Source organism: Schistocerca piceifrons, chromosome 10, assembly GCF_021461385.2.
Source record: "Schistocerca piceifrons isolate TAMUIC-IGC-003096 chromosome 10, iqSchPice1.1, whole genome shotgun sequence".
Taxonomy (NCBI): domain Eukaryota; kingdom Metazoa; phylum Arthropoda; class Insecta; order Orthoptera; family Acrididae; genus Schistocerca; species Schistocerca piceifrons.
In genome coordinates, this window is record NC_060147.1 from 13,888,109 (window position 1) to 13,901,965 (window position 13,857).

General features: G+C 45.6%; 1 protein-coding gene across 1 annotated transcript in view; it reads right to left on the reverse strand.

The window, feature by feature from the left end:
- The window catches only part of LOC124719034 (chondroadherin-like protein), a 174,832-nt gene extending 161,233 nt beyond the window's left edge, over positions 1–13,599 (reverse strand). The window contains exons 1-2 of the mRNA XM_047244702.1: positions 13,190–13,599; positions 6,031–6,220 (exon numbers count right to left, since the gene is read on the reverse strand). Of these exons, the coding sequence (XP_047100658.1) occupies positions 6,031–6,220; positions 13,190–13,599 (600 nt within the window). The remainder of the gene's footprint in view (positions 1–6,030; positions 6,221–13,189) is intronic.
- Between the last annotated feature and the right edge of the window lie 258 nt (positions 13,600–13,857).

Consider the following 13,857-nt stretch of genomic DNA (forward strand, 5'->3'; position numbering starts at 1 on the left):
TGGCATCACTTCACACAGTGGGACTGCGAGTGCAACACGTCTCAGTTCTTGACAACAGGTGTCAGCAGTGGTGGGAAAGCAGTTCATAGTGCACCACATCCTCACTGTTACGAGGCGTGTTTTTTTTTTAAGTAAGCACCGTTTTGAAATTAAAAAAAAGACCTGCTAAGATATCTCAATAATTTTATTTTTACATGAAAGCCTGTAACTTAATCTACTTTTATACATAATTTCCGTCAATATTGAGGTACTTGTCATAACGTTGTACCAGTTTTTGAATACCCTCCTCATAGAAGTCTGCTGCCTGACTTGTCAACCACTGCATCACCACTGTTTTGACTTCGTCATCGTCTTGAAGACGCTGACCACCCAGGTGTTTCTTAAAGTGCAGGAACAGATGGTAGTCACTGGGCGCAAGATCAGGGCTGTACGGAGGGTAATCTAGAGTTTCCCGTCGAAAAGATGTGATGAGATCTTTGGTCTGATTCGCCACGTGCGGACGGGCATTGTCTTGCAGCAAAACGATGCCCTTGCTCAACCTCCATGGACTGTTGCTTTGATTCTGGTGTGACGTAGGCCACCCACGTTTCATCGTCCATAACAATTTGCCTTAAGAAATCATCACCGTCGTTGTGGTACTGCTCAAGGAAAGTAAAAAAAAAAAAATGGCTCTGAGCACTATGGGACTTAAATGCTGAGGTCATCAGTCCCCTAGAACTTAGAACTACTTAAACCTAACTAACCTAAGGACATCACTCACATCCATGCCCGAGGCAGGGTTCGAACCTGCGACCGCAGCGGTTCCAGACTGTAGCACCTAGAACCGCTCGGCCACTCCGGCCGGCAAGGAAAGTCTAAACGTTTGGTTTTGTGCACATCCGTCAAGATTTTCGGTACCCAACGTGCGCACAGTTTTCGGTAATTCAAGTGCTCGGTCACAGTGCCATACAAAACACTACGAGAAACATGAGAAAGTCATCCCGCAAGGAGGAAGTCGTAAGGCTTCTGTCTTCTCTCACCTTATTGTCCACTTCCTGCACCAAACTTTCATTAACAACCAAAGGACGCCCACTCCGTTGTTCATCGTGCACATTTGTGCGGCCATCTTTAAATGCTCTCACCCACTTTCTTACCATTCCATCACTCATAATGTTTTCTCCATAAACTGCACAGATCTCACGATGAATATCGGTCGCTTTTAGGCCTTTAGCACTAACAAGGGGAAGGCCTCAGACACGGCCAACCGATTCGGCTCAAATTTGGCAGGTCGCTTGTGTACAACCTAAAACGAAGGAATCTAAGTTATTTTGGGTCAACGCCCCCGCTTTTTTTTAGAAAATCAGCCCTAAATGTTATGACGAGCAATCGACTGAAAATTGGCGGGATCGATAGATCATTTTTCATCATCAGGTATGGGGTCCGAAAACGCATACTTTTCCAGAAATCGAAGTAAGAAACTTTTACAACCTACGCTTCTGTACCCAAATGTAAACGCCTTTCGCCGACAACACCGATAGCGCAAAGCACAAGGTAACTGGCTGCGAATCGGAGAACCCGGATTCTAATCTCGAAAAAACCTAGCGGATGTTCTTCTTTTCGTTTGTATTTTTCCATATCTCAATTGATAGGGATAGGAGGGTTAATAAGGTAAGTAAATGAATAAGCAATGATAATAATAAGGTGGGCAAATAACCCTCCTATCCCTATCATTTGAGATATGGAAAAAATACAAACGAAAAGAATAACATCCGCTAGGTTTCTTCGAGATTCGAACCCGGGAATTCCGCTTCCCCGACAGTTACGTTTTTTTTCTTTTTCTTTTTTTCATTTTGTTCATTGTTGATCGTTGGGTTTGGTCGTTGCGGAAGTCACATGACATCCGTTCAAGTTTGTTTGTTGATCCTTCCATTCAGTTTTTTTTTTTTTATTACAGAAGCCAACCAGCTCTGACCGAACTCACTGAGCTACCGTACCGGCTTTACCTTGGCCGTTGCGCTATCGGCGCTGTCGGCGAAAAGCGTTTACTATGCGGATACAGCAGCGGCAATTGTAAAATTTTTTTCCCTCGATTTATGGAAAAGTTTGCGTTTGCGGACCCCATACCTGATGATGAAAAATGCTCTATTTACAATTATCTATCGATCCCTCCAATTTTGAGTCTATTGCTCGTCATAACCTTCAGGGGTGATTTTCTCAAAATTTCGGGGGTGTTGACCCAAAATATCTTACTCTTTCGTTTTAGCTTGTACACAAGCGACCTGCCAAATTTCAGCCGAATCGGTTGGCCGTGTCTGAGGCCTTCCCTTGTAAGAAATCTTATAACAGCCCGTACTCCACAGTCGGCGGGACTCACGATTATCGGAGGCATCTTAAACACTCAGCACACAACGTAAACAAGGAAGAATCAGACAGTTAATGGCGTCAGGGCGTAGAATAAGGTACAGGCTTTCATGTAAAAATAAAATTATTGAGATATCTTAGCACGTCTTTTTTTAATTTCAAAACGGTACTTACTTAAAAAAACACGCCTCGTACACCAGGTGCATAACGTGAACTTCTGTGGATGGACGCAGGTACGGAGAGTTGAGTACTCTACTGCATTTGTACAATTTTGGTAAACATTTTTGGAAAACAGTGATCAATTAATTATTATATTTTGACTAAAGTTCAGTCTTGATCACACCATTTATATTTTAATGATATATCATTGAAATATAAATGGTGTGATCAAGACTGAACTTTAGTCAAAATATAATTTTAATGATATATCATTGAAATATAAATGGTGTGATCAAGACTGAACTTTAGTCAAAATATAATAATTAATTGATCACTGTTTTCCAAAAATGTTTACCAAAATTGTACAAAGTTTGTCTAGTCAGGCAATTGGAAATTACAAAAGGTTTAGAAATATTAGAACCAAAATTATGAAAACCTATATCATTAAAATATAAATGGTGTGATCAAGACTGAACTTTAGTCAAAATATAGCTTGCATTTATCGCGAATCTCTTGCCCAACGTAACGTCCCGAGCGACTGGAAAAAAGCGCCGGTGACGCCTGTATATATAACAAGGGTAGAAGGACGGATCCTCAAAATTACAGACCAATATCCTTAACATCGGTTTGCTGCAGAGTTCTCGAACATATTCTCAGTTCGAATATAATTAATTTCCTTGAGACAGGGAAGTTGTTGTCCATGCATCAGCACGGCTTTAGAAAGCATCGCTCCTACGAAACGCAACTCGCCCTTTTTTCACCCCAGGGAAGTGTGGTAGGTCCGCTGTTGTTTTCTGTCTACATAAATGATCTTTTGGCTAGGATGGATGACAATTTGCGGCTGTTTGCTGATGATGCTGTGGTGTACGGGAAGGTGTCGTCGTTGAGTGACTGTAGGAGGATACAAGATGACTTGGACAGGATTTGTGATTGGTGTAAAGAATGGCAGCTAACTCTAAATATAGATAAATGTAAATTAATGCAGATGAATAGGAAAAAGAATCCGGTAATGTTTGAATACTCCATTAGTAGTGAAGCGCTTGACACAGTCACGTCGATTAAATATTTGGGCGTAACATTGCAGAGCGATATGAAGTGGGACAAGCATATAATGGCAGTTGTGGGGAAGGCGGATAGTCGTCTTCGGTTCATTGGTAGAATTTTGGGAAGATGTGGTTCATCTGTAAAGGACACCGCTTATAAAACGCTAATACGACCTATTCTTGAGTACTGCTTGAGCGTTTGGGATCCCCATCAGGTGAGATTGAGGGAGGCCATAGAAACAATTCAGAGGCGGGCTGCTAGATTTCTTACTGGTAGGTCTGATCATCACACGAGTGTTACGGAAATGCTTCAGGAACTCGGGTGGGAGTCTCTGGAGGAAAGAAGGCGTTCTTTTCGTGAATGGCTACTGAGTAAGTTTAGAGAACCAGCATTTGAGGCTGACTGCAGTAGAATTATACTGCCGCCAACTTACATTTCGCGGAAAGACCACAAAGATAAGAGAGATTAGGGCTCGTCCAGAGGCATATTGGCAGTCATTTTTCCCTCGTTCTGTTTGGGAGTGGAACAGGGAGAGAAGATGCTAGTTGTGGTACGAGGTACCCTCCGCCACGCACGTATGGTGGCTTGCGGAGTATGTATGTAGATGTAGTTGCTTTGTTTGATCTCAACCATCCTTCCCTTTTGGTTTTGTTAGCGTAAATGCACCATTCAAGTCAGCAGTAATGATACGGGATAGAAATGGTCGGTGTTGTTCACGAGACAATTGATGACGAGGGAGCAGAGATTCACATATGGCTACCAGCTGTTTTTCGTGATTTTGGCTTACAGCATGCGGTACCTACAGACCTCATTTTGGACTTTCCCCACTGGATACAAATATCGAACGAAGGTGGAATGATCACAGTTCATCACAGTTACCAGTTCTCGAATACAGTGATGTGGATCGTTGTGAATTAATACTTTTAAACGATCTTCATGGAACTCCCGAACGTCTTCCTGAACGTGGAGAGTCATCAATGTTGAAACGATCCTTCTAAAAACGAGAAAACCATTTTCCTGTCATTATCTGTTCAATGTCATTATCGCCACACACGGCGTAGATGCCCACTATTGAAAAACAGAAAAAAATGTCGGAAATGTTCCGATTTTTTCGCTTGCAGTCCATTTTCTAGCGTTCGCAGCTCCACTGACTATCTCCAAAAGGACAAATTGTAAACTGGAATAGCAACAGTGAACTACAAACAGAAAATTCCGATCGATAAGTAAACCCATAGCAACTGGAATACCAACATGCGAAACACAAACACTATAAACTTATTGAGCAACCTAATACACTGAAGCGCCAATGAATCTGTTAAGGGCATGGGTATTCAAATACAGAGATCTGTCAACAGGCAGAATACGGCGCTGCGGTCGGCAACGCCTATATAAGACAAGTGTCTGGGCTGTTGTTAGATCGCTTACTGCTGCTACAATGGCAGGGTATCAGGATTTAACTGAACCTGAACGTGGTGTTATAGTCTGCGCACGAGCAATTGGACACAGCATCTCCGATGCGATGAAGTGGGGATTTTTTTGTACGACCATTTCACGAGTGTACTGCGAATTTCAGGAACTGGATAATACATCAAATCTACGACATCGCTGCAGCCGGAAAAAGACCAACGACGACTGAACACAATCGTTCAACTTGACAGAAGTGCAACGCTTCCGCAAATTGCTGCAGATTTCAATGCTGGGCCATCATCGATATGGGCTTTCGGCCCACTCGTGTACCCTTGATGACAGCACGACACAATGCTGGGCCGATCAGCACCGACATTGGACTGTTGATGAGACGAGTTTCAAATTGTATCGAGCGGATGAACGTACACGGGTATGGAGACAACTTCATAAATCCATGGACCCTGCATCTCAGCAGCGGACTGTTCAAGCTGGTGAAGGCTCTGCAGTGGTGTGGGGCGTGTGCAGTTGGAGTGATATGGGACCCCTGATACGTCTAGATACGAGACTGACAGGTGACACGTACGTAAACATTCTGTCTGATCACCTGCATCCATTCATGTCCATTGAGCATTCCGGCGGGACTTGGACAATTACAGCAGGAAAATGCGACACCCCAGAGGTCCAGAGTGGCTCCAGGAAGATTCTGAGTTTAAACACTTCCGCTGGCCAGCAAACTCCCCAGACATGAACATTATTGCGCATATTTGGGATGCCTTACAACGTGCTGTTCAGAAGAGATCTCCACCCCGTCTTAGTCTTACGGATTTATGGACAGCCCTGCAGGATTCATGATGTCAGTTCCCTCCAGCCCTACTTCAGATATTAGTCGAGTCCATGTTACGTCGTGTTGCAATTGTCCGTGTTCGCGGGGGTCCTACACGATATTAGGCAGGTGTACGATATTCTTTGGCTCTCCAGTGTACATACAGTACTATCATGAAGCCTTGTCGTAATACAGTGTTGCCTTCAAGTGATTTCACAGGGAGCTCAGCCGTACACGGTTGGATAGGGCGGACGTACCTGCAGCTCTGTGCATCCCTCCAGCAGGCCCGGCTCCAGCGCGCGCAGCTGGTTCCTGGAGAGGTCCAGCAGGGCGAGGCGTCGCAGGCCGCGCAGCTCCTGGCTGGAGAACACGGGGTTGAGGCCGTCGCCCAGCAGGTTGTCCGCCAGCCGGAGCTCCACCAGGGAGTCTCGCAGGCTGCCCAGCAACCTGCACCATACACACGTCGTGCAACACCTCTACATCTCAACTTGTCCACGTGTACCATTAGAAAACTACAGTCGTGCACTACCTGCCAAAATTCCGACAGAAACTGGCCTACAAATTTGTACACTCGAACATGCCGCACCACAACTCCACAGAAAGTCCTCCGTACAGGTATGTCTACGTACATGGTGTAGCAAAAAGAATCATTCGACTTTTAAAAAAATTATAACTATTACGTTATTTGAGATACGTGCGTGAACAATGTACTGTTGGAAAGAGCAATCTTTCGAGTTTTACCAACACCGACTCAAAGGAAGGCCTCGGCGCTTGTTGGTGACGTCACGTCAGCTAGGCACGGCGAACGCCAGGTGTGTTGCAGGCATACTCATAATGGTGGTGTCTCCCTCTCCGACATAGGAAAACGTGAAACTATTGGCGGTAGTTGACCAACACACATTGCTCTGAGAGATTTCTGCAATCAATTAATTGTTCAATTCATTACACTTCTTAACAAATAGTGTACCCCTGAGCTTAAATTTCGACCTGTTTTAAGAACTGACATACAAAAACAACTTCACGGCCCCGAAGCAACAGAATTTGTGCTTCTTTACCTTATTTGTAAATATGAGGAAGTTACGTCTGTACTGGGTTGCTTTTACAAGAAACTGTGAACATATTGGTGCTCTTCTTTAGGTATCTCGGTTGACTATGGGGTGAGGAGCACTGAATGTTAATTAAATATCTTTCGATTGTACACGTTAGGGGAGGGGATGGGGGATAGAAGTAGAGGCAAAAGAGAGATACTTGTTTTATCAAATAAATTTTGTTTTATCTTATAAAGTTTCTCCTTTCAGTTGCAAGAGGGGAATATTTATCTTTTCTAATGTGCACGTGTAAAAAAGTTTAAGCTCGGCAGTATTTTCGATGTATGAAACTATTTTGTTTCCTGTTTAGAATTCCTTTCGTTGAAAACGACTGTAATCTAATCACTGGCAACAGCTGGACATTTACACATGTAAATTAGTTCACATTTCCAGTGACGATGTCAAACGAAAATAAATAAATAAAAGAAACGAGTTTATTGTAAGGGGGTTGAGGTAAGTTTCGATAACAGAATGGATCAAGTAAATATAGTTACTTGAATGTAAAATTTCCGAAGCTTGCAATGGGGCAAAGCATCTTCTCATACTGATCTACGTTTGTTTCGACAAGATTCAGTAATACAGAACTATGGTCTTCATTTGTAGCTTTACGATAGTAAGAAAATCTTTCATCTCAATAAAGCTGCAAAACCCAAAACAATACCAAACATTTAGTCCAAAAATAAGAGATTTATAGTGATAAGCACGCCCAGGCGTTTGTGTCTGCAACAGACCTGGCGTTCGCCGTGCCTAGCTGATGTGACGTCACCAACAAGCGCCGAGGCCTTCCTTTGAGTCGGTGTTGGTTTTACACGGTTTCCGCTAGGTAGCAAGCAGCGTGCACCCACTTCTAGAAAAATGGTGTGGGGCCAACAGAAAGCGTTTCGTGTTCTACGTTTTGCGCAGTGCAGGTCAGTAATTACTGTACAGCGTACAGGTACGGTGTGGGTCCCCCTACAGCATACAGCATTAGACGATGGCACGAGCAATTCCGAGAGACGGGTTGACTGTCATTTCGTTCTTGGCAAGATGGAGGATGACAGTTTTCTTCCACGCTTAGTGTTTTGGAGACGAGGCAACATTCCATTTAAATGAAAAGGTGAACCTTCATGATATCAGAATATGGGGTACGGAAAACCACAGTAAGTTGCACAGTAAGTTGTACAAGATGAGAGGCACTCAGCAAAATTTAATGTGTTTTGTGCAGTTTCATGGGAAAAGGTGTACGGTCCATTTTTCTTTGCTGAGAACACTGTCACAGGAAGCACATGTCTCGATATGCTCGAGAACTTCCTTTTCTCACAGTTGAACACTGAGTGAAACGACTTCATTTATCAAGAGGATGGCGCACCGCCACACTGGCATATGGAAGTAAAGGAATTTTTAAATCAAAGGATTACTAAACGATGGATGGGTCGCACTGGACCAAATGATTCAGCCTTACATTACTGACTCCATGGTTCCCGGACCTGACTGTATGTGATTATTTCTTGCGAGGGTTCATAAAAGACTCAGTTTATGTGCCTCCGTTACCAACAACAATGAATGAACTGAGACATCGCATAAAGGGAGCTGTGGAAGCTATATCTCTAGATATGCTCGCTGCAGTGTTTCATCAGTTTGAATACGGCATTGCCACATGCTGCGCATCTCCAGGGTGGTATACTGAACACCTATGAAAAGGTATGAAAAACACTGAGTTTTCTGTTCATCAAAAAACTAATTCATTGTACTTGTTTATTAGTTTCAGAAATATATCGTTCAAATGGCTCTGAGCACTATGGGACTTGACTTGTGAGGTCATCAGTCCCCTAGAACTTAGAACTACTTAAACCTAACTAACCTAAGGACATCACACACATCCATGCCCGAGGTTCCAGACTGTAGCGCCTAGAACCCCTCGGCCACTACGGCCGGCTCAGAAATGTAGACATGCCAAATTCGATGATTCTTTTTGATACACTATATGCAGCGCCTTTAATCCTAAAGCCGAAACATCTCTTAAACATGTGTAACTACCAGGCTAATCCGGAGAGCAACGTTAAAAGAATTTTTTGAAGAACAAAAATTAATTTATTTTAATAAATTTGTATGCATTGTAGCACAGGTCTTGCATTTTTTTTCACGTAATCCCCATTTACCTCAATACGTTTTGTCACCCGTGGGACGAGTTTTTTGATTCCTGTGTCATAGACGTCTTCCGCCGCCTTTTCCCGGCCTATTCTTCGCTTCGACTTTCACCTCGTCGTCATCGTCGGAAAAGTATTTTCAACGAAGGTGTTCAATTTAATGAACTTACGATAGTCAGTACGTGCAAGATCGGGGCTGTCGGAGGGGTGGCTTGCCGGCCGCGGTGGCCGTGCGGTTCTAGGCGCTTCAGTCCGGAACCGTGTGACTGCTACGGTCGCAGGTTCGAATCCTGCCTCGGGCATGGATGTGTGTGATGTCCTTAGATTAGTTAGGTTTAAGTAGTTCTAAGTTCTAGGGGACTGATGACCTCAGCTGTTGAGTCCCATAGTGCTCAGAGCCATTTGAACCATTTTGAGGGGTGGCTTAAAACGTCCCAACCAAACGAAGTCAACAACTCTTGTGTTGCACGAGCGGTATGCGGACGTGCGTTCCCATGGCGACAGATTTCCGTTGTCAGCATCCCGCGACGTTTCTTCCTGGTCTCAGAATATCTTTCAGCATTTATTGTATCACCTCTTTCCGAAAAAAATCAACGAGGAGGAACCCCTTTTCAGTCCCAAAAGACTGACGGCATGATTTTCCTCGCTGTTTGCTGAGTTTTGAATTTTTTGCCTGAAGGAGAATGAGTATGGCTGAACTTTGTTGATTGAAGCATGGTGATAAGCCCAAGTTTCATCTCCTGTCACTATGGAGTTCAGAAAAGCCTCGCCTTCAGTCTCGAAACGGTCAAGAAATTCGCGAGCGGCACTCAATCTGTTCATTTTGTGTGCTTCGGTAAGTATCTTGGGCACCCATCGCACCCACAACTTGCAATAATTTAGTTGATCAGATGCGATTTCGCGAAATGTTTGGACAAACTGCAGCAAGTCGTCAGTTGCCGAACAGCGACCAGAGATATGATGACCTTCAATTTTCTACACCACATCGTCAGTCACAACAGACGGCCTTCCGCTTCTGTCTTCATCGTGAATTTCCGTCCTCCCAGAATTGAAATTCCGTACCCATTTGGTCACACGAAGCGTTGAAATTACGCCCTCTCAGTAAACTGAAACAATTTCGTGATGAATCGCAGTGGCGTCCACGCCCTTAGCATTTAGGCGGCGAATTACAGCGCGCACTTTGTCCCACAACACTACTCAGCCGCGCGGTCTTAGGCGCCGTGCCACGGTTCGTGCGACCCTCCCCCCCCCCCCCCCCCGTCGGAGGTTCGAGTCCTCCCTCGGGCATGTGTGTGTGTGTGTGTGTGTGTGTGTGTGTTGGTGTGTTGTCCTTAGCGTAAGAGTCAGATTACATAATGCGTAAGCCTAGGGACCAATGACCTCAGCAGTTTGGTCCCAAAGTAACTTACCACAAAATTCCAACAGTAATTGACGGGCTACTGATTGTTGGGAATGCTCGTCCCTTTCGCTGGCTCCCCACTACATAGCAGTCGTACCAACTCCTTCGCCCGCCCTCCCCCCTCCCCACCGCAAAGGACATTCCATGCTAAAGCTAAACATGCAGTCTTGTAGACCTATTAATATTTTTTATCACCTACCTGCAAATTAACTGACAAAAGTTAAGTGAATAGCCAACTATTTCCTATTATAAGCAGATGAAATACTATTCATCGCTTCTACGGACTTCATTGATTTCGTCATTCAAAATGAAGACGAATCATCAAGTATATATAGTCTTGAAATTACTGTTAGTATTGTTACACCAGTCACGATATTTATAAGTAAAAATTAAAATGTAAGCGAAAGTAATAATGAACTGACCTGAAAATACACTACTGGCCTTTAAAATTGCTACACCAAGAAGAAGTGCAGATGATAAACGGGTTTTCATTGGGCAAACATATTATACTAGAACTGACATGTGATTATATTTTCACGCAATTTGGGTGCATAAATCCTGAGAAATCAGTACCCAGAACAACCACCTCTGGCCGTAATAACGGCCTTGATACGCCTGCGCATTGAGTCAAACAGAGCTTCGATGGCGTGTACAGGTACAGTTGCCCATGCACCTTCAACACGATACCACAGTTCGTCAAGAGTAGTGACTGGCGTATTGTGACGAGCCAGTTTCTCGGCCACCATTGACCAGACGTTTTCAATTGATGAGATATCTGGACAACGTGCTGACCAGGGCAGCAGTCGAACATTTTCTGTATCGAGAAAGGCCCGTATAGGACCTGCAAGATAGGGTCGTGCATTATCCTGCTGAAATATAGGGTGTCACAGGGATCGAATGAATGGTAGAGTCACAGGTCGTAACACATCTGAAATGTAATGTCCACTGTTCAAAGTGCCGTCAATGCAAACAAGCGGTGACCGAGACGTGTAACCAAAGGCACCCCATTTCATGAAGCCGGGTGATACGCCAGTATGGCGATGACGAAATACAGTCTTCCAATCTGCGCTCACCGCGACGTCGCCAAATACAGATGCGACCATTATGATGCTGTAAACAGAACCTGGATTCATCCGAAAAAATGAGGTTTTGCCGTTCGTGCACCCAGCTTCGTCGTTGAGTACACCATCACAGCCACTCGTGTCTGTCATGCAGCGTCAAGGGTAACCGCAGCCACGGTCTCCGAGCTGATAGTCCATGCTGCTAAAAATGTCGTGAACTGTTCGTCCAGATGGTTGTTATCTTGCAAACGTCCCCATCTGTTGACTCAGGGATAGAGATGTGGCTGCATGACGCGTTAGATCTATGCGGATAAGGCACTCCATCTTTAGGCAACAAGTCGCCCATCGGGACCATCCGACCGCCGTGTCATCCTCAGTTGTGGATGTGAGTAGGAGGGGCACGTGGTCAGCACACCGCTCTCCCGGTCGCTATGATGGCTTTGTTGGACCGGAGTGACTACTATTCGGTCGATTAGCTCCTCAATTGGCATCACGAGGCTGAGTGCAGCCCGAAATATGGCAGGAGGGTATGGCGGCTGGATGGTCACCCATCAAAGTGCCGGCCACAGCCGACAGCGCTTAACTTCGGTGATCTCATGGGAACCGGTGTATCCACTGCGGCAAGGCCGTTGCGTCTATGGGGATAAGATGCCTGTCATCTCGACTGCTAGTGATACGAGGGCGTCGGTATCCAGCACGGTGTCCGTATTCCCTCCTGAACCCACCGATTCCATATTCTGCTAACAGTCATCGGATCTCGACCGACGTGAGCAGCAATGTCGCGATACGATAAACCGCAATAGTGATAGGCTACAATCCGACCTTTATCAAAGTCGGAAACGTGATGGTACGCATTTCTCCTCCTTACACGATGCATCACAACAACGTTTCACCAGGCAACGCCGGTCAACTGCTGCTTGTGTATGAGAAATCGGTTGGAAACTTTGCTAGTGCCAGCACGTTGTAGGTGTCGCCACCGGCGCCAAACTGGTGTGAATGCTCTGAAAAGCTAATCATTTGCATATCACAGCATCTTCTTCCTGTGGGTTAAATTTCGCGTCTGCAGCGCGTCATCTTCGTGGTGTAGCAATTTTAATGGCCAGTAGTGTATTAATTCGTATAATGTTTGCACTCATGATTGACATTTCAGGCAAATTGACTGACCAGATTTGGTGCACGTACAGCACAGTTTACACGCCCTTTTCCTTTTCTTTGACGCAGGACACTTCATACACAGCTTCCTGTTTTCCATTCTATCAGTTGGTATATCTGTAACACGTCTTCATCATATAATTCTCCTATATTCGAGATTTGGAGGGCGTTTGGGCAACAATTCGACTTTTGATTTAGTTGAAGTGTTCCTCCTTTCACAACGTTGTGTAAGGGTGTTTTTCTCGGTCTAACAGACTTTGAACATACAGACTTCAGATTGTCTTTGCGATAAAGGATCGTATTTGCTGTGAATAATTATGTGTAGTACAGGTCACAGCTGCCTCCTCTTCCAATAAAGAATTTTCTTCGCTAGTATCATACAGTGTTTCAGGGTGACCACTAGCTACCAGAAAATGTGAATCAGCATGAGAATATAAAATGTCATAGTCGCTCCCATTATCTGCTCTGAAAAGTTAGTCATTTGCATATCACAGCATCTTCTTCCAGTCGGTTAAATTTCGCGTCTTCGTGGTGTAGCAATTTTAATGTCCAGTAGTGTATTTTGTTTACGTCAGAGCCGCGTTGCTTACCTCTCGGTGAGGCGGCGCAGCAGGTTGTGGGAGAGTTCGAGCGTGCGCAGCGGCGGGCGGCCGGGCGCGCCCAGCGCGTGCTGCGGCAGCGCCTGCAGGCCGGCGGCCCGCTGGCTGAAGGCGACGACGGGCGCCCCCGGCGGCAGCGCCGCGTCCACCGGCCACGCGACGGCGTCGCAGTCGACGGCCAGGCCGGGGCCGGCGTCGCCCGCCTCGGGCAGCAGCACGTCGCAGCGGCACGGCGCGCGCAGCCCGCCCGCCAGGATGTCCGTGCAGGGCCGCGTCGCTCCGCACCTCGGCGGGCTGGCCAGCCCCAGCAGCAGCAGCGGCAACACCTGAAAGCAAGTGGTGCCGTACACACCGAGGGGCTTCACGAGGCTCCTGAGAATAAGCATAAGAAGTGAGGACATTTCTGTACCCTCATCGTCTCTCCATTATAGTTATCCGGGCTGTTATGCCGTGATCGGATGATGGATTCTGTGTTGTTTCCCAACGTTTCGTCCCCGTCTGCGGGAGACATGTTCAAGGGGGTCTGTAGCTCGATGGAAGATCCAACACACCCACTGGCTTACTACTGTCAGTAGCGAGCTGGTGGGTGTGTTGGACCTTCCATCGAGCTACAGACCCCCTCGAAGATGTCTCCCGCAGACGGGTACAGAATTCATCAA